The sequence below is a fragment of the Equus quagga genome, chromosome 15, assembly GCF_021613505.1.
Source record: "Equus quagga isolate Etosha38 chromosome 15, UCLA_HA_Equagga_1.0, whole genome shotgun sequence".
NCBI classification, from domain to species: domain Eukaryota; kingdom Metazoa; phylum Chordata; class Mammalia; order Perissodactyla; family Equidae; genus Equus; species Equus quagga.
In genome coordinates, this window is record NC_060281.1 from 72,012,076 (window position 1) to 72,036,583 (window position 24,508).

General features: G+C 43.2%; 2 protein-coding genes across 2 annotated transcripts; both read right to left on the reverse strand.

Moving 5' to 3' along the window:
* Positions 1 to 443: 443 nt before the first annotated feature.
* ARPC3 (actin related protein 2/3 complex subunit 3) lies at positions 444 to 10,016 on the reverse strand. Its single transcript, XM_046641402.1, has 7 exons — positions 9,918 to 10,016; positions 7,467 to 7,566; positions 4,501 to 4,577; positions 2,879 to 2,947; positions 1,687 to 1,813; positions 1,235 to 1,329; positions 444 to 757 (listed from the first exon to the last, which is right to left on the reverse strand). The coding sequence occupies exons 1-7, from the start codon at positions 9,921 to 9,923 to the stop codon at positions 695 to 697; spliced, it is 537 nt and encodes a 178-aa protein (XP_046497358.1). The 5' UTR covers positions 9,924 to 10,016; the 3' UTR covers positions 444 to 694.
* A 2,182-nt stretch (positions 10,017 to 12,198) lies between these two features.
* On the reverse strand, positions 12,199 to 24,475 carry GPN3 (GPN-loop GTPase 3). Its single transcript, XM_046641443.1, has 8 exons — positions 24,298 to 24,475; positions 21,853 to 21,961; positions 17,099 to 17,266; positions 15,301 to 15,425; positions 14,642 to 14,757; positions 14,433 to 14,529; positions 13,557 to 13,685; positions 12,199 to 12,977 (listed from the first exon to the last, which is right to left on the reverse strand). The coding sequence occupies exons 1-8, from the start codon at positions 24,343 to 24,345 to the stop codon at positions 12,915 to 12,917; spliced, it is 855 nt and encodes a 284-aa protein (XP_046497399.1). The 5' UTR covers positions 24,346 to 24,475; the 3' UTR covers positions 12,199 to 12,914.
* Between the last annotated feature and the right edge of the window lie 33 nt (positions 24,476 to 24,508).

The following is a 24,508-nucleotide window of genomic DNA, read 5'->3' on the forward strand; positions in this document are numbered from 1 at the left end:
CATATAAAGTAGAGGAAGATGGGCACGGATGTTAGCTCAGGGCCAGTCTTCCTCAGCAAAAAGAGGAGGACTGGCAGCAGATGTGAGCTCAAGGCTAATCTTCCTCAAAAAAAAAAAAAAGAAAAAAGAAACCAGACACAAATGGCCACGATATATGATCCTATTTATGTGAAATGTCCAGAATAGGCAAATCCATAGAGACAGAAAGTAGATCAGTGGTTGCCAGGGACTAGGAGGAGGGGGTTGGAGAGGAATACGGGGGTGACTGCTAAAGAGAACAGGTACATCTTTTGGAGATTGTGAAAATGTTCTGGAATTAGTGACAATGGTTGCAAAACTTTGTATATATACTAAAAATCACTGAATTGTACATTTTAAAAGGGTGAATATTATTTCACAAAAAATTTTGAGTGTCAAATACAAGCAATAAAATTTTTCTGACATGGAATGTTAGAAATTTCTTTATTATTATTACTTATTAAGCACCAACTTAATAGTGGAGAAAATTTCAAATCACCCATCAACAGCCCATTTTTCCCTCCCCCACCCAAATTCTTGATAAAGAGCTCTTCAAGTAAAGACATGCTCTCTTCCTTCTTCTGTATAAAACTTTATGAAATAAAGGCAAATAACCGTGTACATCTTGCTGTGAAATGCTGCCCACAGCTGTGGACGGTGTCTGCCCAGGCTCCCTTTACTGTCCAGGTCCTGAAAGACTCTTGTTCATGAACTGTCTCTTCACAAAGCAAGTCCACCACTAACAAGAGGGGACAAAACAGAACGAACGATGGTGGTCAAATCACAATGCAAATTCAAGGTTAAGGTCCGAATATGAATTTACTGACTAACAAGATTTAATATTAGTCTGGCAGCCCTTACATTATAAACTCCTCGAAAGCACATGTAAAATTTTCTTTCTTTTTTTTGAGCAACTCCCAGGTCACTCAAAATTATGACAAAACAGACATAACCCATTCAAGATAGCTCACGCAAAAAACGTGTTGTGTAGATTTACAAAACCCCGACATAAGAACATACAACCAAAATCTTTTACCATATGCAATTCATTATTCAGGGTGATTCAGTGAACACCTTCTATGCACAAGGCACATATTCAAAGTTAAGTACCACTGCAATGTGGAAACTGAAAGTATTCTTGCAATGGGAGACCTGAGTGTGTTTAATGGTGGCTACAGGATAAAAGCATCAACTAAACAGGCAAAGAGGGTCTTACCTTGCTGGGTTTATCATTCTGAGGATCAAACACTTTCTCACAAAGTCTCAGTCCAGTCTCCTGCCTCAGTTGCTGTAAGTAGGCCCTCATGACTTCTAAAATAAGGAGCAGGGAGAACAACAAAAAAAACCGTATTTGAGAATGCATCCCAAATGTGCTAGTTGCTGATCTAGACATTGACCTTGGCAATACATTCCTATATAGTCGAAAACGATAAGAGATAGAAATGGCAGCCCAAACGGTTTTATAACTATATTCATTTTGGTCCAAAACATTTTCTACATGTTATACGTGTTGCCAAGAGTCTTTTTTGAGAGTGACTAGTAAGATGATGTACATGCTAGTGATTCCACTCTCAATCTGTATACCAATCAGGGCAAGAAAAGGAGGGGGGAAAAGGTCAAATGGAGAAAATCTTGTGCCATAGAGAGAGGTGGAGACCCTGCTCTTACCATCTTCCTGTTTGTTTGCAGGTTTGGCATAAATTGCATTAAGTGGAAAACCAGGCTCTCCAGGAATGGGAAAATTAGTGATTCCCAGTGTATACATTTCTTTCTCGCCTTGGCTTTTGGAATTGCACTGAAAAAAAAAAAATATGTGCACACACACAAGTATTTTACAGGGAAAAGATTACTAATAACTAATTTGCAGTTCTTTAGTCTAAGTAGCTACGGCTTACGTTATTAATGTTTTTGGTGCCCTTTTGCAATCTGGTGAAGCCTGTAAGCCCCTTCTCAGAATAATGTTTTAAATGAATAAGATAGAATACATAGAATCACAAAAGAAACCAATTATAGTGAAATACAATAATTATAATAAAAAAACAAATTTATGACATAGTCATAAATATGCTGCTTTATTCATGAATTAAATAACAGGATCCATCAAGGGGTTAATAACTAAATTTTGAAGTAGTAATGAGTGTAAACAAAATTTCAAAATATCTTCAACTCTAAATGTAAGAGAAAAATGCTGTGATTTCTAGTGGAGAAAAAGGCAGAGGTGTTGCTAACACTACTGTGGGCTACTGCCTACATTAATAATTGAAGTGAATGCTAAATTTCAGTTAGAGGTTAATGAAAAGAAAGATGTAACCTCTTCCTACTCAAGTTCATGGACCCTTGAATTCTATCCTTGGACCCCAGGTTAAGAACCCCTGAGCCAAGGGCATAAAAGGAGTTTTTTGGTCAAGATTTCTGTCTTGGAGGGCTGGCCTGGTGGCATAGTGGTTAAGTTTGCACACTCTACTTCAGTGGCCTGGGGTTTGCGGGTTCGGATCACAGGTGTGGACTTACAAATCACTCATCAAGCCATGCTGTGGCAGCATCCTACATACAAAATAGAGGAAGACTGGCATGGATGTTAGCTCAGGGCAAATCTTCCTCAAGAAAAAGGAAGACAAGCAATGGATGTTAGCACAGGGCCAATCTTCCTCACCAAAAAAAAAGAAAAAGAAAAAAGACTTTTGTCTTGGGAAAACACATGCAAAGCCTTAAACCACCACTACCCTTATCTTCTGATTTGTCAACTATTACTGTTACGTCCACGCTCTAGGTTAGAGGAAATATTTTCTACTTGTCTCAACAAGTCCAAATACCTATTATAATTTGGTTTCCTGATAGATGATCATCCAAGTTATATTACCTTTTGGAGTTTCTTCAGACACTCAGAAATGTAGAGAGTTATATATATCAAGGTCCTATCAGCTTCATTCTACAGGGGGGAAAACAAAGTTTAAAAATAGTGCTGATTAAAACATAACAATTATGTGCAATAAACGAATTCAATCTTTGCCTTTTGATTATCAACTGAACACTGTGAAAACATAGTTACTACAGCATCACAAATTCCCAGGCTCCAAATGCAGTCTTCTCAAGGCCCTTTTCTGTCCGCTCCTGGGGAGGGAGCCACCAGCTTCCACCATGAGCTGTGTGGCTGATCCTGTTTGCCTCAGCTCCCCCAGCCCTGGGTTCCCGGGGAGCTGTGCAACCAGGCCCTCACTCTGTATAGGAAGGAGAGTTAACAAGGCTGCCTGGAAAACCGGAGGTGTACCAGATGCTTGGCTAATTTTTAAAAACACTTTCACTTCAGGATCTCTGCTGAGAACAGAAACATTCATGACTCTTAAAGAGGAAGCAATTAATTCACATGTGACTTGTTCTTGAAGAGCTCCATAAGCCCAATTCTTGACCCACCCAAAAGGAAAATGTGCAGAAGACAAATGGATGTTGATCAAATGTGGTATGTACTTCAGGTCAAATGTTACACAGATTTATAGTTTAAAAAAAAACAAACTACACATTTTCCTATTTTTAAGATCAGATGATATTTGAGAGAATGAAATGTGGTAGAATTATAATATTTATTTATACCTATTACAACCACAACACTTAGACCATGCATTAGACACAGAAATCACTCCGTTAATACCACAGAATGTTTACACTACAATTTGTAGACCAAGAGTCTGCAAATAAAGATTTCACACCGTTTGATTCCAAAAGGTCAAAGTTCGGCAGCAGAGGCTAAAGTTCCAAATTGTTGAATATTATCAAGAAAATGTGTGACATTCCTGGTAACTTGCTCACAGCAGGAGCTCAGAAAACCTTTTTTTCCATTTCCCCCTCTCCTTTCCTGCCATCCTCCTCCTACCTTCTCCTTGACCTCATTCCTCACAGGAACTAGGAGCAGAAGAGAAGGGGGCTGAGGCAAGGGACAGGGTCAGTGAAGTTTATTTCTCCATCTCAGATCCAAGACCCAGGAAGCATAGAAAAAATAACATAGCACATAGGATTTTTAGTCTTGGACTGGCACCTAGTAGGTGCTTAATTAATGTTGAATAAACGAAGAAGTGTCCAGACCATGAGATGGCGACTTTTCGGTAAAGGACCAGACAGTAAGTATTTTAGGCTTTGCGGGCTGTACAGTCCTTACCACAATTAACTCAGCTGTTGTGGCATGAAAGCAGCCACTGACAATATACAAACTAAAGCGGGTGGCTGTGTTCCCACAGAACTTTATTTACAAAAAAGAGGCAGTGGGCTAGACTGGCCCTCAGGCTGTAGTTTGCCAACCCCTGGTGTAGACTTTGGAGGAAAAATGAGAAACTAATATTGATATGGAGTCTAACATAAGGCACTGTTCTGGATTTTTAAAATCACACAACCTCATTTTCTTTTATTTACTCCTCAGAGCACCCCTGACTGCCAGGTAGATATTATCCCTATCAGAAAACTAAATTAAATATTAAAAGCTCTGTATTTTACCTTAATTTCATAGTTTTTGAAGAAGACATTGGCCTTGAAGTAATAGATGGCTTCATCCACAATATCTGTATCTTTTGCTAAGCAGGATACGAGGGCAAGAAGAGAGAGAACATTAGCCAAATGCAAAACATAAAACCGAACAAAGCTACAAAAACTATATATAGCTAAGCTCAACAGTCAAGGGTTTTAGAGCTGAACAAAATAAAATGAGGCTGCTGAAATATAAAGTCTTTACAAACGATTTCTAGAAAACTAAGTACATGGTTTATTCTTATGGATATATTGTCTTTCTAAAAATTATACATGCTCATTAGAAAAATAAATTAATCAATACAGGAAAAAAATTTTTAATTGTCACCCAAACCTCACTACCCAGAAATAACTACTATTAACATCTGGTGAACATCATTCCAGACATCTCTCAATGCATTTATAAAAAGAGACTGAGACAGCACAGACTAACTTTACCAGAATACATTTTAAAAATGAAAAGTATTCAGGGGCTGGACGGGTGGCATAGTGGTTAGGTTCACACGCTCCACTTCAGCGGCCCAGGGTTTGCCGGTTGGGATCCTGGGCACCGACCTACACACTGCTCATCAAGCCATGCTGTGGCAGCATCCCACAGAGAAGAACTAGAAGGACATACAACTAGGATATACAACTATGTACTGGGGCTTTGGGGACATAAAAAAAAGAGGATGATTGGCAACAGATGTGAGCTCAGAGCCAATCTCCCTCATTAAAAAAAAAAAATAAGGAAAAAAAAGAAGCCAGGCAGTTTAACATGAGAGAGGACTATGTGTCTACCATGGAGACTCCTCCATTAAAAAAAAAAAAGTATTCAATATAATTTTATTTGGATTTACATACGATAGTTTCAGGGGAAAAAACTCTCAATTGTCATGTGGGAACACACTGGGGTTACATATCCATCTTTCTTTTTATAAAAACTATGCCTTAAAATATATTTGTACAAGCTGTTCTACATGGTCAGAGACTGAGGAAAGCCAGAAATACTGTTGTGACAAAGACAGATCTCATGACACAATTTCTTTGGAAATTTTTGTTTTCCTTTTTTCATTTTAAAAAGGTCAAAATCCCAGGGTCTTGATACCCGGCAGCTGGTTTCAGCAACGCAGACGGTTATTTATACTTCTCGTCTGTGACTGCCATCCCTCTCACACAGCAGAAATGCAAAGGGACCCTGCAGTTTCACTACTCTATAATTCAGCTGTCTTTATTCCTGCTCATTCTCCTGCTAAGGAATTTCCACAGAATTCTAACTCTATTTTCTCGTAATCTATTTTCTCATCTGCAAAAAGGAAACTTCCTCAGAAGATTCAATAGTGTCTACAGAACCAGCTAATTCTTCTAAATGTAATGACGTGGGGGGTGAGGGGGAGGCCACAGGATTCAGAAGACTGTTTGTCACATAAAAGATGTTCAAAAGGTTATCTGTTGGATATAAATAAATTAATTTGATTAATGCTAACAGTTTTTTAGCTCACAGCACAGGCTTATACGCTTCCATAATTCCAAATTAGTTCTAATCCAGTCCCCCGGGTAAGAGTAACAGGTCATTCCTCGACTATAGCAATCAGGAAAATCTGGTTTCTTGGGGTCCCATTCTCCCTCAAGGGCCCAAGAATTGCAAAGGTGGTAATTAGATTTCCTCCACCCCTAGTTAATGGAATCTTCTGACATACTATATAGTACTTTGTAATGATCTTAAAAAGGTTCTTCTCAAGGAATCTGGGCCAACATTGATTCTTATTTTTCCTTTGCTGTAATTCTTTTATATTATTTTATTTCTTTTTGGTCTGTTTTTTTTCCATCTCTTCCTTTTTCTTCATCTCAGAATCAAGTAAAGACTGTGGTGACTCACCAAGTTTATGACATTTACCGAGCTTTCGACTGGTGTTGAAAACAAAATTAAATTAAAAAGAGATCAAGTCAAACACTCTGGCAGAGGAATGGAGATAGGGTCAGTACAAAATTGGTAATTAAAACCATGGTCTTAGGGGCTGGCCCCGTGGCCGAGGGTTAAGTTCACATGCTCCACTTTGGTGGCCCAGGGTTTCGCTGGTTCGAATCCTGGGCATGGACATGGCACCACTCATTAGGCCATGCTGAGGCAGCGCCCTACATGCCACAACTGGAAGGACCCACAACTAAAATATACAACTATGTACTGGGGGGATTTGGGGAGGAAAAAAAAACGCAGGGGAGAAAAAAAAAACATGGTCTTGGAGACCATGAATGGAACTCACTGCAGACCCTTTCTGGGGCAGGGCAACCATGTCTAATGTCAGACAAATTACACGGTTGGCAGAACATCTCAGGATGTGTCAGAAGAGTCTCACATAGTGTATGAAAAGGATGGAGCTTTCTCAACAGTAAAAAATGGTTAAAGAAAAGAAAGTGAATGCCAAGAAAGAAAGCAAAGATATAAAATTCAGAAAGCAAAAGAAGAAATGAGTAATATTAGATAGGACACTTAAGATTTAAGATCAAGGTATTGCTAAAAATGAAGATCCTGAAGAATGGAGAAAGGAAGCAGATTTAGATGGGGAAGAGGTTAAAATATGTTTTTTTTTCCCATCGTGATGACAGAGAAAGGATGAGGACATGGCATTTTACAGAAGTAGCAGCATTAGCTCAGTTTCAAAGAACTGACTGATAGGGATGATAGGAACAGTGTCAAGAATTAAGAACATTTTTTCTTTCCCTTCAACAAAATATCCTGGAGAAATGAGCAGCAATAATAATACAGTTCCCCATTAGATGCAACATATACCCATGATCTTGAAAGGTCTAGAAAACAGTATCTGCCAAGCAAATAGAAAATACAAAAGCAATCTGAAGCAGAAGACTGAGCTCAGAATTTCCCCAATTTGATGTCAGAGGGTCGCGGGATGTTTCATACCCAAATCTGAAAATAATGGAAAGGGGTTTCAACTTACTCTCTCTAGGGGCAGGTCCTTTGAATTGACTTCTGATGGGCAACAGTGCCATGTTTCCAATGAGTTTAGTGTCAGGGTCCATGAGAGAAGAGTGGTAAGCCTGTGGTGGCAAGCCAGGTAAGAATATAGAAGCAAAAAGAGAGCAACGTCAGCAGGGGAGACAAGAACATTTCCTCAAAGGGAAAAAGATAGCAACCACTCCAAGATTAACTAGGGGATGAGGCAGAGGGATGGTGGCAGCCACGTGCTGTGGCTGGCTCTCACTGGCTCATGAAAACTGTTAAATTTTGAGCCAAGTTGGTTGTTGAACACAGCCATTATTACAAATTAAAATTATACAAATTTACAGTTAAATAAACAGTATTAAAAACAAACGTAGGGCCAGCCCAGTGGTGTAGTGGTTAAGTTCGCATGCTCCGCTTCAGTGGCCTGGGGTTCGTGGGTTTGGATGCTGGGAGCAGACCTACACACCACTCATCAAGCCACACTGTGGCAGCATCCCACAGACAAAATAGAGGAAGATTGGCACAGATGGTAGCTCAGGGACAATCAGCAAAAAAATTTAAAAACCACATCCACCAAAGGTAATAAATAGTCAAAATTCACAACTTCCTATTTTTAAAAGTTCTTTTACTACTGTTTACCATCTTAAGGTTATTTATGTCTTGGTATCTTTATGGTGGAAATACTATACAATGGGGTGCTACTGTGCATCTCTTCCAGTTCCATGTTCACATTGCTAAGTGGTAGGAGTATCCACACTACAGAAATAGGCAAACACGATATTAATTAGGGGTACCCCTCCCCCAGCTGTTGTTAAGCCAGAACCTAAGCACTGCTTTTCAGCTCTGCCACTTCCTGGCTTGGTGTTTGACCACGACATCACTTTTCTTCTCTTAGCCTGTCTCCAAGTTTGTAAAATGAAGAGATATATACTGCCTTCAGTGAGTAGGTGTGAGTTAAAGGAGGGGAAAAAAATCAAATTAATGAGAGCAATTTGTATGCTGATTCCCAGTTCTGCTTTTTACAAGATGTCTGGCTTTTTGTAAGACAACACGGGCACCATTCACGAATTCATTCATTCACAAAACGATTACTAAGCACCATCTATGGGCAAGGCACAGTGACATAACAGGATGCAAGCCCAGTATGGTTTCCACCCTTGAAGAACGTTCAGGCTCACGGAGAAGACAAATATTAAATAAGGGATCACAGGGGAAGTCCAAGGTACTCTGCGCAACTGGAATGAGCACAGGGCTTTAGGGTCCTGGCTTAAAATCTGGTTTGTGTGCAACCTTGGGCAAGTTACTTATCTTCTCTGAGCCTCGTTTCCTCCTCTGCAAAAGGAGAGAACAATAACCTATCTACTTCACAGGGTCACCGTGAGGATTAAATGGGATAATTTATATAAAGCAGGCAGCTCAGGCCTGCTGGCACACGTCAGGAGTCAAATGGTAGCTATGGGACTCATAAGATATACATCTCTAAGTATGGCTTGCTCCTTTTTATCACAGGTATGCTTCATTTAAAGCAGCCTCCACCCTCCCCTTCATGTTTTGTTACCCATCTAGCATTTCCTTGATGGCATTTTTCACTGTCTGAAACGATCTTTATTTACGTGTTAATTGTTTGTCTCCCCATTAGAGGTAAACTCCTTCAGAGGAGGGATTTGCTGGGCTCATTCAGTGCCGTAACAGTGCTCGGCATGCAGCAGGTGCTCAGTAATGTTTGTCGTCTGAATAAGCCCATGTTACTGAACCTCCTTTTTCCTAATCTGTAAAATGTAGACCATGATGGCAATAAATCTACCCCCCAGACTGGCTGTCAGAAATTAAGAGCAACCAGACCACCATCAATTTCGCTCCTACTCCGAAGCACAAGAAGACAGAAACATCTGGGAACCAGGCGCGGACCTGAGTCTGCTCTGGGGCCCTAAGCCCAGCGGCTCAGGGGTGGCCGTCACCGACGGGGGCGGAGTCCGGGAAGCGGGGTTCGACAGGCACGAGCTGCGGGAGGGACCCGCCCCCTGGGGCGAAGGAGGAAGTGGGCCCCCAAGAAAAAAGGAGAAGCCGGACCCCGGACTTGAAAAATGAAAAACAAAACGCGCAGCCCTTGGCTCCCGGCTCTGGGGAAGCTCGGGGGACCCTGCCGGAGCCGAGGGTGCAGAACGGGCGAGAGAAGGCGGGACTGGAGAGAAGGGGGCGGGAAGGGCCGGGCAGCCTCCTCCGCACGGCCCTGGTCTCCGGGCGCTCGGCCGCGCCCCCGCCCCCACGGCCGACACCCCGGGCCGCCCCAATCCTGCAGGCACCGGCCCCCTCCCCTCGGCCTCCCCTTCTCGGCCCCTGCTTCCTCTCTGCCCTCCTCGGCCCGCTTCTCTCGGCGCATGCACGACTTCTTGCTGCTCTCCCCAATTCTCGCCGTCTCCCCGCATCCCCAACTCGGCCGCCTTACCGGCATCTTGACGGCGCCGCGGTTCCAACCCAGATGAGGAAGACGGGGTTAGAGCGCGGCGCTTCCGGTCTGGCGGCCCAGGCGGGGCAGGCGGAAGTGAGCCGGAAGGGGAGGCCTCCACGCTTCCGGCCTTGCGGTCCCGCCTCTGGGTGCTGCGGCTGCGTGGAGCCGAAGGCGCGCCAGGGGGCGCCCGAGCAGCGGGCAGGGGCTGAGTGTCGCGCATGCGTGAGGCCTGTGCGACAGGGAGCTGGGTCTTGGTGTTAGAGAATCTCAGTGATTAGTCGTCTCCTTTGTTTTTCTTCAAAGATCACTTTCTCAGTGAAGCATTCCCTGCGTCACACTATTTTAGATTCAGCCCCACTCCAACTCCCTTGCCTCACGCTTCTTTCCCTTAGTTCTTATTCTTTTATGGTTTACTTTTGGTGTTTGTCTCCCTGTCTCCCCATTCATGTGAACGTCAAAAACGCAGGGATTTTGTCCGTTTTGTTCACTGCTGTATCTCCCGTGCCTATTAACAGGCATGGTACTTAGTAAGCACCAATAAATACTTACTGAATAAGCGAACCCAACCCACTGGTTTTAACAATGGGGAAAGGAGAGCACAGGGAAGAAGGGGTTCGCAGTTCTTTGTAATGCTGCAATACTGCAATGGTTGAGCAAGTGGACTCTGGGTTTGAAGCCCAGCTCTGACACTTACTAGCTGTGTAATTTTGTGCAAGTTATTTAACCTCTCCGCACCTCAAGTTTCCTCACCTGAAAATGGAGATAACTACTTCAGTTTTGTGGGGTTGAAATGAATTGCATATCAAGTACTTAGAACTTAGATGCCTGGAACATACTAAAAGCTCAGGAGTTTTTACTGTTACTAGAAATCACGGGCTGTTTCATTGCTGTTCGTTGCTGCTTTGGGCCCTTTCTTCTGCCAGACCCTCAGACAGGAATACTTTGCCCCATGTTCCCACAACTGATTTCTCGTTTAGGTCTCTGGCCAAATAGCACCTATTAGGAGGCTTCTTTGCCAACGAGCCCAAAGTAGCCCCTTAGCCTCTCTCCATTTTTTTTTTTTTTTTTTGTGAGGAAGATTAGCCCTGAGCTAACATCTGTGCCAATCCTCCTCTGTTTTGTATGTGGGATGCCTCCACAGCATGGCCAACAGGTGGAGTAGATCTGCACCTGGGATCTGAATGTGTGAACCTGGGCCACCAAAGTGGAGCATGCAGAACTTTAACCACTCGGCCATGGGGCTGGCCCCTCATTACTGTTTTATTTTTCCATTTCTTATCAGAGAAATATCTTAAAATTTCTTATCAGAGTTTATGGTTAGTTTCAAGGGCCCCGCACATCAGCTCCATGAGAGGCCTTGCTGCCTTAGGGCTCCCTTTTCATCCCCAGTGCCTGGCTCCCACCAGGAAATTTGTCCAAAGAATCACACTGGGTTCTCCTACAAGACAGTGAAATCCTTGATGACTGGAACTGTCATATTCATCCGAAACCCCAGTGTTCAGAGGGGAAGGAAGTGGAATCTGGCCCTTCACTTCTTGCCCAAAGGGACAAACCAGACTCTCCAGATACAGCTCAAGGAGCAATAAGGAAGGCTAGTGAAAAGCTACCTTTTCTTTCTTCCCTCCCATGTGACAAAAAAATTTCTAAAAATTAGCAACACAGGGAGCTCAGGGTATTTTCACACTTCCTGTACTCTAAGGGCCACCAAAAAAGTCCCCAGGCAGGGCAGCACATGCCCATGTTGCCTACTCATCAAGTTCTCCGACTGCCCCTGGGAGACGAGCTCACACCAACCGGCCACGGAGCAATGCCTGACTCCTGCCCCTAGCCTGGGCACCCAGGCACAAGTTACCTCTGATAGATGTGGCTCCTCACGTTTTTCATCTTAAATAAAATGGACCATATCTGACCCTGCAGGTGTACTTCTGCTACTTAGGTCCAAGAATGATTAAAAATTTAACCTGAGTTGCAGGTTTTCTATAAGGGATTACATTGTATCAGTTGGAAAATTCAATGCCAAGTGACCGATGGAGCCTGGGCCTGCGTATGAGCATTAAATGAACCAGATTATTGAAAATGCTTCTTAGCACAATGCCTGGCAGAACTTGATAATTGAGATTCCATTTGCTTTAGCAGGGTCTGGCCTATAGTGGGTGCTAGAGAAACATCTGTTGACTGACCAGCCATTCCCCATGCTTTCCACTCAACCTAAATGCACTTAGAAATACTGAAAATAATTCAATCAATGTGACAAGAAGAAACAATGACATCCTTTGCATTTCTGTGTACATCTGCCATTATTCAAGGAAAGCATACATTTTTAAACTCTCAGAGACCATACACTGCATTTTTAAAGAAATCGCTGCCTACATTTTGACACTTTGGGAAATTTACTCATTCAAAAATTTGGTGAGTACTTCAAATTCTGACTAGAAAATACCAGTGTAATGAAAAGTTGGTGCTATCTTTCTGTTTCTTTTATTTATATACACATATCTTAAAACATACTTTTCATCTTTTAATTATACAAATAATACATTTTCAATGTAGGAAAACTGGAAGATTCAGATAAGCAACGATCATATCTATATTCTTCCAGATTTTTCCCTTTGGACAGACATATGTATATTTGTTACAATTAATTACTGCCCCTCCAAAAAAACCTTCAAAAATAACAAAAATCAAACAGTAAAAATAAAGGTAGACTGGTCTTAATTATACCACAGGTGCTAATTTATATTATATACAAATCTATGTGCATTCTTTTCAATTTTGCCTTTTAAAATCTAAATTGATGCAGTTAAAATAATACTAAAAGATTCCACTTTCAACAGCAGTAGGTTCAGAATAACTTAGAACGTGATTCAGGCATGCTGCTGATAAAAAGCCCATTAAAATAAGTAGCTTTCTGGTATTGCATCCTCTGAAGAGAAGAATATTCTGTTGGTTCAGCCACAAGCTCTTCACATATATAGTTACTTTTTAATAAATTCCTCATTCATTCTGGCATTCTTGAAAATATTCATCAAACATAGAAGTAGACTCATCTTCATGTTCCTGACAAAAGGAAATACAAAATAGAAAATACATTCATTTCCTCTCAGTTAGACCCAGTATGTGCTACCTATTTTCCAGGCAATGCTCTAGAAAGAGCCGATGCTCAGCAGCAGCTCCACGTGTCGTTTATAGTGACAAAAGGCACGACTGATAGAATTTTCCCAGCTATGCGGTAAACTAAAGTGCTATATTTCATGAGAAGCATTTCTTACTTAAGTTTACGCTCACACCAATTCTCAGCTAATCTGCTGTGACAGTGCCCTATTGACAACTATCATCGGTCCTTCCACTGACATACAAGAGGGCAGCCCAGGTTCAACTGGATTTCACCTCCTCTTTGCACATATCCCCAAGCTCTGAGGACAGAGAAACTTAGCTCAATAATATTGCCTCAGTAACGGGCAGAGTACAACTGACACTGCCTGTTGACCACAGGTATCAATTTCAGAGATCACCCAGAAAGCCCAGGTTACTGCTGCCACTGAGACAAAAATTAATTTAAGGAGCTGCTGAGGTTATGCAGGATGGCCAGTGAGCACTGGCAAATATTTTTACCGAAAGCCAATAATCAAAAATTACCTTTGGTTCTTTGAATTCTAAGTCTTCTCCATACTGAATGGCAAAATCAATATGCTGTAATACAATGTTCATGCTTTCTTCATCTGATTGATCGTAAGGCAAAAATCGAACCATGCTGTAGTCGTCAATCTACAAGGGTAGGATTTCAGAAAGGGTCATTCTCAAGTTGTACAAAATACTTAATTTTCAACTCCTGGTTGACCTTATAACCATTTATACTTCTGATTAAAAACATTTGTGCGGCAGGGAGTGGGGTGGAGGGATAGAGGCAGAACAGCAGCAAATCATCGATTTTCCTAACCTACTAGAATACTCAACTTACTGCCTAAGTAGACACTTACTGTTTCATAACTATTTATCTATGAAAATGTAATATATATATAATACCTATGAAATAATTTCTAGGTATTCAACAACCACTGGAAATTTTAAAGATTTTATTTTTCCTTTTTTCTCCCCAAAGCCCCCCAGTACATAGTTGTGCATTTTCAGTTGTGGGTCCTTCTAGTTGTGCTATGTGGGATGCCACCTCAGCGTGGCCTGATAGGCGGTGCCATGTCCGTGCCCAGGATCCGAAGCGGTGAAACCCCGGGCCGCTGAAGCGCAGTGTGTGAACTTAACCACTCGGCCACGGGGCCGGCCCCACCACTGGAAATTTTAAACAGGCAAAGATAGTTTGGAACTCTCAAAATTGCTTGGAATAATAGACATGTCAGTTAATTTATTAGCTACCACCGACTACTTCTAAATTAAATTACTGACCAGCCAGCCCACAGGCTCCCACAACCCTCCTCTCCTTTGCAAGGAAACAGGGTGGGACTGTGCTTTTCCAACCTGACGAAGTCATTTAAAAAAAGAAAAACTTAAAAAGCTTACCAGTCCACAGATAGCTTTAGTCAATTTTTTAAATTTTTTGCTCCTTAAGTCACTTGTAGAATCATCCAATAAAGAATACATGTCTGGATCTAGAAACCTTTAAAAGTGAGATGAATAAAAGGAAGGATAATCAGCAAACTAGATTTATAGACCGACGGAACCTCACATCTCTACCTGAGATCTGATGATAACAAAAGACGTGAACTCACTTCTCAATTTCCTTTTTTGCTTTCTTACTCAGCAGATCCATTTTTGTCATGATGTTAACTTGTGGAACTTCTAGAGAGATCATAGCACTCAGGGCTGCCAAGATGCCAGAAATAAACTGAAGGAGGAAACAGAAAAGAGAAGATGTCGCCATTGAAGTTCCTTGGTCCCCACATAAAAGACAGGCTTCTGCTCCTCACTGGCAGAGAACTGGCTCACGTGAAAAAAATGCTAATCTTAAAGACAGTGCACTGCTCATCTTCCAAAGATGAGGACCAGGGGGGAAGAGGTAGATTTCATCTACAGAGCTCACAAATCTCAATTTAGATGGTATCTTTAAGCCCACTTCCCATCGAATATTCCTTAAGAGCTATTCATGAGAAATAAAGTTTTAGATAGTTCATAAACTAGACAATAGGTCCTCAGAAAATTAAAAATAGACATAAAATATGCATCTGTCTCATTTTTCTCGGTAAATACTTTCCCCAAATCTGTAAGATATCATAATGTACCATTTTGGAGTTAAAAATAATTTAATAATAAGGGATACTAAATAACTCTGGAGTATAATTTCTGAAATGTCCAGAATCACACAATTAAAGGAGATTGTCATCTGTTTGTACTCATGACTGAAAAATCGACAAGAGATTTATCCTCAAACCTTGAATGACTCCACCATGAACTGAGAATCAACAAGAAAAACTCCACAGACTCGGAACTCCCACTGTTCTAGCTGCTGGACCAGCTGTTTCATCACGGGCAGGTGGGTGTACAACTCAATCTGACCTACATAAAGAACATTACAAGACTATTACAGTCAGGAAATACGTTAAATCATCAAATTACAGGAAGAAATTTTTCTCATAATATGGTTAAAAAAGGAAGTTAAGGGACTGGCCCTGTGGCTGAGAGGTCAAGTTCACGCACTCCACTTCCAGAGTTTCACTGGTTCGGATCCTGGATGCGGACATGGCACCGCTCATCAAACCATGCTGAGGTGGTATCCCACATAGCACAACCAGAAGGACCTATGACTAGAATATACAACTATGTACTGGGGGTCTTTGGGGAGAAGAAGAAGAAGAAAAAAGACTGGCAAGAGACATCAGCTCAGGTGCCAATCTTAACAAAAAAAAAGGAAGTTAAGGGGCCAGCATGGTGGCATAGTGGTTAAGGTCACACACTTTGCTTCAGCAGCCTCGGGTTTGTGGGTTCGGATCCTGGGCACAGACCTACACACCACTCATTAAGCCATGCTGTGGTGGCACCCCACATAAAAAACTGGCACAGACATTAGCTCTGGGACAATCTTCCTCAAGCCAAAAAGAGGAAGGGGCCAGCCCCATGGCCAAGTGCTTGGGTTCCCGCGCTCTGCTTTGGCGGCCCGGGGTTTTACCAGTTCAGATCCTGTGCATGGCACCCCTTGTCAGGCCATGCTGAGGTGGTGTCCCACAGAGCACAGCCAAAGGCATTCACAGCTAGAATATACAAGTATGTACTGGGGGGGCTTTGGGCAGAAGAAAAAAAAAAAGAAGATTGGCAACACTTGTTAGCTCAGGTGCCAATCTTTAAAAAAAGAAGTTAACCCCTGGTAGTAGTATATTCATTTTTAAGGGATCTAACAGTGTCTTGAAGCAATCATAAAATCTAAGGTACTGCCACCAGGGGAATCCCAAAGAAACTCTTCAGTTTTCTGTAGAAAATGAGGCTTTTGCTGATCAAAAGTGAGTGCTACAAAGGTGTATGCAGTTTGGGAATACTCATCAAGCGTACACTTAGGGCATCTGCACTTTTCTGTGGGTGTTATGTATGTCCAACTAAAAGGAAGGGGGAAAAAGTGAGAGCCACAAATGATCAAAGCTAGGTTAGGCTCAAGTCTAAAATTCACAACCTGGCTTAAGAAGTCATGTGTCTGTGCCCTACCAGCCTCACCTCACGACACTTCCCTTCGTTTACTGTGCTCCAGCCGCACCAGCCCTTTTGGTGCTTCAAACTCGCCTCGCTCCTTCCTGCCCCAAGGCCTACAGCATGCTGTGCCCTCTGCCTGGAGCACAGTGTCCCTCACCTTCAGCCTGTGGCCCAGCTTTCAGGCTGCCGGATCAGAATCCTCCCCGAACCTCCCTGTTACGGTATGGGCTGTGCTACGCCTGTGGGGCAGCTATCACAAATGAATACGAAATAATCATTCGGGTGGTTTTTGTTTATGCTGTCTAGCACTCCCACCTGACTCTGAGCTCCACGAGGGCAGAGACCAAGGCTACTTGGCTCTCTATGGTATTCCCAGTGTCCAAAGTGAAGCACCCAGTAAACTCAATGAATGATTTAGAGCCAACGAATAAGAGCTTCTGTACCTTACCAGAGTATAGTTTAGAGATACGAGTGCTCACTCTGCTTTCTCCCACTGAGGACAGAACTGGCGTGACCTCAAGGAACATAACACATTGAAACTGATGACTTACCTGGACAGTCAAAAAGGATGTAGTCGTCCTCCACATGGCCAAGACAGTTCTCTAGCCAGTCAAAATTATTGGCAAAGTACTCCATGCAAAATACCAATCCTCCATTAGGACCAAACCGCAGAGACTCGTCCTCCATCACATCATCCACCTCGATCAGTTCCCGGATGTCTGAAAAGGATAGACAGGGCCCAGAATATAAGACTGTCTGTTTGAAAATTGTTATCCTTGCTAGTGATAATTAGCAATTATATAAAAACTCACATGTATGAGAATTTCTGTACATAGTTATTCACTGCAGCAGTGTCCGCTGGAACTAATTAAATAAATTATTGTTCAGCCAGACAATGGAATCTATGCAGCCATAAAAAGGAAAAGCTCTTTAAGCATGGATATGATATGATCTCCCAGGGATACTGTTAAGTGAAAAGTGCAAGATGCAGAACTCTGTAAGAATGCCATCATTTGTGTGAAAAAGAAAAAGAGACAAAGATTCACCATATATATACACTAATAGACATATTTGATTTTATATGCATAGCCTCTCTAAAGACACATCAGAAACAGGCAATACTGGCTGTCTCCAGGGAGGGGAGCCGATGACCTGGACACGGAGCTGGGAGGGAGACATTTTCCTGCATACTTATTCTTTTGTAACTTTTGCATTTTGAACCATGTGAACACACACTACCTACTCTAAAACAAGTAAAACAAAACCAAACCAAGAAAACCAATTACCGTCTCTTTAACACGACTCCAGGGAAGCTACTTAACCTCCCTGTGCCTCACTTTCCTTATTTATAAGATGGAGGGCAAATCATATATCCTGGGGTAGAAGGGTGAGGACTATATGAGATAACATGGCTAAATCACCTACAGCAGGGACTTAAAAAATTCTGGTATATGTATGGGTCTCTTTTATTACTAATTTTTGGAAATCAGTATTTATAACTTTCTGTCGTAGGTGTTTATTTTTGTGCTTAAATCTACAATCTCCACTTAGAACTGTGCCTCACTCATAGCCATGTTTATATGGATGACATCTTCCCATGTTCTTTCCCAGGGATAAACATCTAACCCAAGCTGGGACAATAAGAGTGGTCACCTAGGGGCTGGCCCTGTGGCCGAGACCTTAAGTTCGTGTGCTCCACTTTGGAGGCCCAGGGTTTTGCTGGTTCAGATCCTGGCCGCGGACACAGCACCACTCGTTAGGCCACACTGAGGCGGCGTCCCACATGCCACAACTAGAAGGATCCACGACTAAAATATACAACTATGTACTAGGAAGATTTGGGGAGAAAAAGCAGGAAAAAACCAAAAAGAAGACTGGCAACAGTAGTTAGCTCAGGTGCCAATCTTTAAAAAAAAAAATTGGTCGGGGCTGGCCCCGTGGCCGAGTGGTTAAGTTCGCGCGCTCCGCTGCAGGCGGCCCATTGTTTCGTTGGTTCGAATCCTGGGCGCGGACATGGCACTGCTCATCAAACCACGCTGAGGCAGCGTCCCACATACCACAACTAGAAGAACCCACAACGAAAAATATAACTATGTACCGGGGGGGTTTTGGGGAAAAAAAGGAAATAAAAAAATTTTTAAAAAAAAAAAAAAAAATTGGTCTCCTAAAAGGATGACTCAAGGACACTAGTCAGTCAGTAAGACACCTGGATCAGAAAGCAATGTGAACCTGGGGTTCGAGGGACTTTGTCGGGCCACGTGAATCCTGAAGCTGAGAAGGGTGGTCCATAAGGGAGAGAAAAAGACAGAGACAGACAGAAAGCTGGCCTTGGTTCCTGTTATTTTTCGTGTTTTGGGTTATAGTCTCTCATAAAGCTTTGATCTTGGGTTTTGTAAGAGGTCCCCGATTCCTTCTAATAAATCTTCCTTTTATGTAAGCTAGCTTTAGTACTTTCTGTTGGGGGCAACCAAACGATCCCTCAGCAGTGCCATGCCTCGTTCCTCAAGGAAGATGACTATCTCACCCCTCCTCTCTCTTCAACTTGCCTCCCCCACCCCACCCCACCGCACCCACTTCCAGCCACTCTCAGCTGATGACCACACATGGCACTAACAGAAATCAGAAACCAACAAAAGAGAATTCCCCACATTCCCACTACCAATATTACACGATGCCTTCTGCCCTGTCTTCCCTCCTGTTACAGCAGAAGAAGTACCCCTTCCCTAGCGAAGGTCCCGTGTTGGGGACGCCCTTCCTTTCTCATTCTTGCAGTCACCCCTGCAGTTACTCCCACTCTCTGGCATCTTCAGTTTCTTGCTATGGGATCCTTCTCTTTGGCACTCGAGTCCATTCCAGGTGCCATATCCAGTCTTAAAACAAAACCTCCCTTGACCGTCACACCCCCCACTCCAGCTATCATTCTATTTTTCTACTCTTTTTCACAGCAAAACTTCCTCAGTGAGTTGTCTCCTCTCAGCACCTACTCTGTGTCACATCCAGTGTACTCTTCAGACCACTCCAATCTGGCTTTCATCCCTACCACTCCACTGAAATCTCTCATCAAAGTCACCAACATCTCCACGTCCCCACATCTAACAGCCACTCTGTCCTCATCTTACACAACTTCCCAGCTGTATCTGACATAAGCAACCATCAGCTCTTTCCTGAAACAGCCTCTCCTCCTGGCTTCTGTGACGATTCATTTTCCTGACTTTTCTCCTACCTTACTGACTCCACCTCCTCTACCAGACCTCTGAAGGTTAGATGACTACAAGGCTCGGTCTTGGGTCCTTCTCTCTAACCGTACTTCCTCCCAACATGCTCTCATCCAGTCCTGTAGCTTTACATTTTATCTCTATGCTGCTGACGTTCAAATTTATATCTCCAGGGCAAACCTCGTCCCTGAATCCCAGACTATTACATCCACTTGCCTCCTTGATTCATTATCTATCAGACATCTCAAACTTAGTAAGTTTGTAAGTAGGCTTGAGAACCGCCCCAAACCTAAACTGACTTGTCTTCCTCCTCAGTAAATGCTGTCATGCACTTAGCAGCTCAAGACAGAAACCTCAGAGTCACCCTTGATTCCTCCTTTTCCTACACACTTCCGGTTCAATCTCCCACAAGATGCTGCTAATTCTACTTGCAAAATATATAACGAATCTGCGTGCTCCTTCACATCTCCCCCATGACCATCCTTGTCCAAGCTGTCTAGACAACTACAATAGCCACACTGCTGGGCCCTGCTTCTACTCTTGACCTTTCAGAGTCCATTTTTCATCTGAGAGTTAGAGTTATTTTTAAAAACATAAATGTCAGGAGCTGGCCCCATGGCTGAGTGGTTAATTTTGCGCACTCCACTTCGGTGGCCCAGGGTTTCACTGGTTCGGGTCCCGGGCGCAGACATGGCACTGCTCATCAAGCCATGCTCAGGCGGCATCCCACATAGCAGAGCCAGAAGGACCTACAACTAGAATATACAACGATGTACTGGGGGGGTTTTGGGGGAGAAGAAGAAGAAGAAGGAAAAAAAAAAAAGACTGGCAACAGATGTTAGCTCAGATGTCAATCTTTTAAAAAAAAAAAGGAAAAACATAAATGTCAATCCTCTGCCCTGCTTAAAACCCTCTAATGGCTTTCCACTGTTGACAGGTGCTACAGATGGAATGTTTGTGTCCCCTCAAAATTCCTATGTTGAAAAACTAATGCCCACAGTGATGGTATTAGGTCGGGGCCTTTGAGAAGTAATTAGGTCATGAGGGTGGAGCCCTCATGAATGGGATTTCTGCTCTCACAAAAGAGACCCCAAAGACATCCCACCCTCCTTTCCATCATGTGAGGACACAGCAAGAAGCTGGCGGTCTGAAACCCAGAAGAGGGCCTTCACCAGAACTTGACCACGCTGGCACCCTGATCTTAGAATTCCAGCCTCTAGAACTAAGGGAAATACATGTCTGTTGTTTCTAAGGCGCCCAGGCTGTGGTTTTCTGTTATAGCAGCCTGAAGGGATGAAGAAAACAGGATAAAATCCAAACTTCTCATGTCCTACCAGCTCCTATACACTTCTTTTCTTCATTCATTATGTTCCAGCTCAACAAAACCTTTTCTTTTTCTGGAACATACCAAACCCTTTCCCATCTCTAGGCTATTTACTGACTTTAACCTTGGAAAGCGTTTCCCCAGCTTGGTGAGTACATTACCATCCTCAGGCCTAAGCCCAAATATCCCCTCCTCAGAGATGTCGTCCCTGACTACCCTACCTAAATCAACCTCCCCCAGTTACTCCTCCTCATCAGACCATTTGCAATCTCTAACAGGTTTACCGTTTTGCTTATGCTTCTCTCCCCTGCTAACAGGTCCATGACAGGAGGGGTAGTATCCGTCTTGTTCTCTGCTATAACCCGGGTGCCTGGCATAAAGTAAGTGTTCAACAGACATCTGAATGAATATATTAAAAGAGTTTAAAAAACCAAAACACTTAGGCTGCTCACTCATAGTATGATCAGCAGTATACCACATTCGCCGCAGCAGGACTATGCATGAAAGGGACAGAAGGAAAAGGTGATGAGGGAGGAATCTACTCACTCGTAATTCTTACATCAAAGACCAAGAAAGGATACTGTCACGTACATCACCATGAGTGGACGTCACCAACTGACATCCAGCCTCATGCTGTTCCCCATGAAACCAGGGGACCAGACTGTAATAATTAATTGTTGGCTTCTGTGCTGAGCAGCCAGTACTCACTGCCTCCCGACCCCCTTATTTTTGCTGAAGGAGGAGGAAGGCTCTCCTCAGGACTCACCAGCCATCACGGGGTAGTTGAAGTGTTCTGCTGCAGGATCTAGGTTCACAACTTGGACAGACCGATTGAGGGCTTCACAGTGCTGGACCATGGTGGCACAGTAGGTGCTCTGCAACGTCACAAGGCACGAGGGGTCAGAGCAACAGGCAGTGTACTGCTACTGCCTGCACCCCTAGAAGGACTCTCTACACCCCTTGGCAAGTGTCTACTATGGCTAAAATTATGCCTTCGTTGAGTAAGAAGCTGACTGAAAATGGAAAAGGCGCTGGGCTGGGAGTCAGGACACCAGAGTGCGCTGCAGATGCCTGGCCCAGACTCAAGGATAATTTGGGGGAAGCGGCTTCTCCACACTGCCCCTCAATTTTCTCATCTCTAACTAGAACGACCTCCATGATCACTAAGGCTCCTTACTGCTCTAAGGTGCAACAAATGGAATTTAAAGGAAGTATTTCTGGTTACACAGTACAGCTGCTAACACACAGTGTCTCCACTAGGACTTGAATGGTCCAAACAAAGCTTTAGGTAGGGTGGTCAGAGACCATTTCTCCGAGGAGGGGATATTTGAGCCGAGGGATGGGGATGTGCTTGCCAAGCCAGGGGACGAGCACACCAAGATGAGAGAACTTTGAGGTCAGTACGTAGCATGGAGCTGGCCTACCAATTTGCAGCTTTTGGTTTACAGAATTCTTTATTCCTCATGTAGTCATTACTACACTATGTTAAAAATCTCTAGGCTACTTGTCTGTCTCTCCCATCCTCTATTTAAAAGCAGGGATGTGTCTTATTCAGTTTTATAAGCCCAGGGACTAACTAGCACAATACCTGATACATACTAAATGCCTGATAATGATTTCTAATTGACTGCCTTAATATGTTTGAACATAAACTCCACAAGGGCAGATATTTTCTTACATGCGTTTTATTCAATAACAAAATCCCCAAGGGCCCAGAACAGTGCTTAGCATAAAGAACATGCTCAACAAGTATTTCCTTTCTTTTTTTTTTGAGGAAGATTAGCCCTGAGCTAACTGCTGCCAATCCTCCTCTTTTTGCTGAGGAAGACTGGCCCTGAGCTAACATCTATGCCCATCTTCCTCTACTTTATATGTGGGACGCCTGCAACATCATGGCTTTTGCCAAGCGGTGCCATGTCCGCACCCGGGATCCGAAGTGGCGAACCCCGGGCCGCTGAAGCAGAACGTGCGAACTTAACCGCTGCGCCACCAGGCCGGCCCCTCAACAAGTATTTCTGATAGTAGGCATCAAAAATTTATATAAAGATACTTATCTAACACAATCAGTACAAAAATCAGTCTAGAACATAGAAATAACTTCTGTCACGCTTTCCCCTCAATGATTTTACACATACTATTCTCTCTGCCTAGGAGACCCTCTCCATGCATCACACTGTATTTTAATTGACAAGTCATGTATTCTGTATTTCCAAACAGATTATAGGCTCTGCGTAGGCAAGGGCCACATCATAGTCACATGTATATCTCCTGCACCCAGAATAGGGCAAACCTCAGAACAATATGTTAAAGGTTTAAGCCACACAAGACCTCCATAGACTCGAGTGTTTCCCACACTCCTGTGAATTGACCAATATCTTCACCATTTCTACCAATCTGAATGACCCTAATTTACTCCCTTAATATTTGTTTACAAGAAAAAGTTGTATCTCTACTGTAAACAGGAAACCAGTTATACTTATCATAACATGAAGGTAACCATAAAATTAAATACAACTTTAAAGCTCGTTTCACTGTAGCTAAATAAAATTGCCTGTCAAAAGCTCTAAGATCTGCTCTCTGAAAAGACTTTAAAGAAGTGTTGAAGATACACTAGCATCAAACTCACAATTCCACCTCAATGCAAACTGAAAGAAAACTGAAAAGGGAGCACTTTTCTCAATATACGATTCAATGCTCATTAATGTCAAGCCCGTGTACCTTCTAAGATCGCCACAAATACCAAAAATCCGTGTCTCAAGCTCTGAGAAACAGTGATTAACGAGACCCCACTTTATCCTCCTGGGAGGGATACAGGGCTAGATTCCGGAGGCAGAAAAAAACAGATTCAAATTCCAGCTGCCACTTACGAGCTGTGTGATCCTGGGCAAAGAACTTAACTTTTCTGTGTCTCATTTTTCTTATCTGTAAAATAGGAATAATAGGACATCCCACAGAGGAATTGTGGAAAATAAATGAGACGTTTAGCGCAGTATATGGGGCAGAAGCACACAATAAATATTAGCAAGTATCATTACTCTCCTTTCAACACAACAACAAAAAGGATACTGAAGCCCAGACTGTAGAAGCGACCTGCCCAGGGTCTCGGGGTCAGTCCCCTATACACACACCCGCCGGTCCCTCCCTCAGAACCTGAACCTCTCTGCCTCCCACGAACCCCGACTTCTCTCCCCTTCTCCCGCCAAATCCTCACCTTCCCGCTGCCCGCGGGACCCATGACCAGCTGCGCATAGCGAGGCATGCCGGCTCCCCGGTTCCGGCGCCCACCGCACCACAGGACGAGCAGCCGGACCCCCAGGCTCCCTTCAGCCTTCGCGCGACGACCTCTGAGTTCCGGGAACACGGCGTGCGAGCTAATCGCAACCCAAATTCCTTTTGTGCCTTCTGTTCTGCCACACCTCTGA

Bases quoted from the DNA above. Each gene is read 5' to 3' on its own strand.
- ARPC3 (XM_046641402.1), bottom strand. The intron at 4,578-7,466 runs GTAAGTTGAAAC...TATCCTGCTTAG, and splicing joins AGGACCTGCCCCTAGAGAGA to CAAAAGATACAGATATTGTG. The intron at 1,330-1,686 runs GTAAGAGCAGGG...TCCTTATTTTAG, and splicing joins TGCAAACAAACAGGAAGATG to AAGTCATGAGGGCCTACTTA.
- GPN3 (XM_046641443.1), bottom strand. From the start codon at position 24,345: ATGCCTCGCTATGCGCAGCTGGTCATGGGTCCCGCGGGCAGCGGGAAG. The intron at 15,426-17,098 runs GTAAGTCATCAG...TTCTTTATGTAG, and splicing joins CATCCTTTTTGACTGTCCAG to GTCAGATTGAGTTGTACACC. The intron at 12,978-13,556 runs GTAATTTTTGAT...TCCTTTTGTCAG, and splicing joins TAGAATTCAAAGAACCAAAG to GAACATGAAGATGAGTCTAC.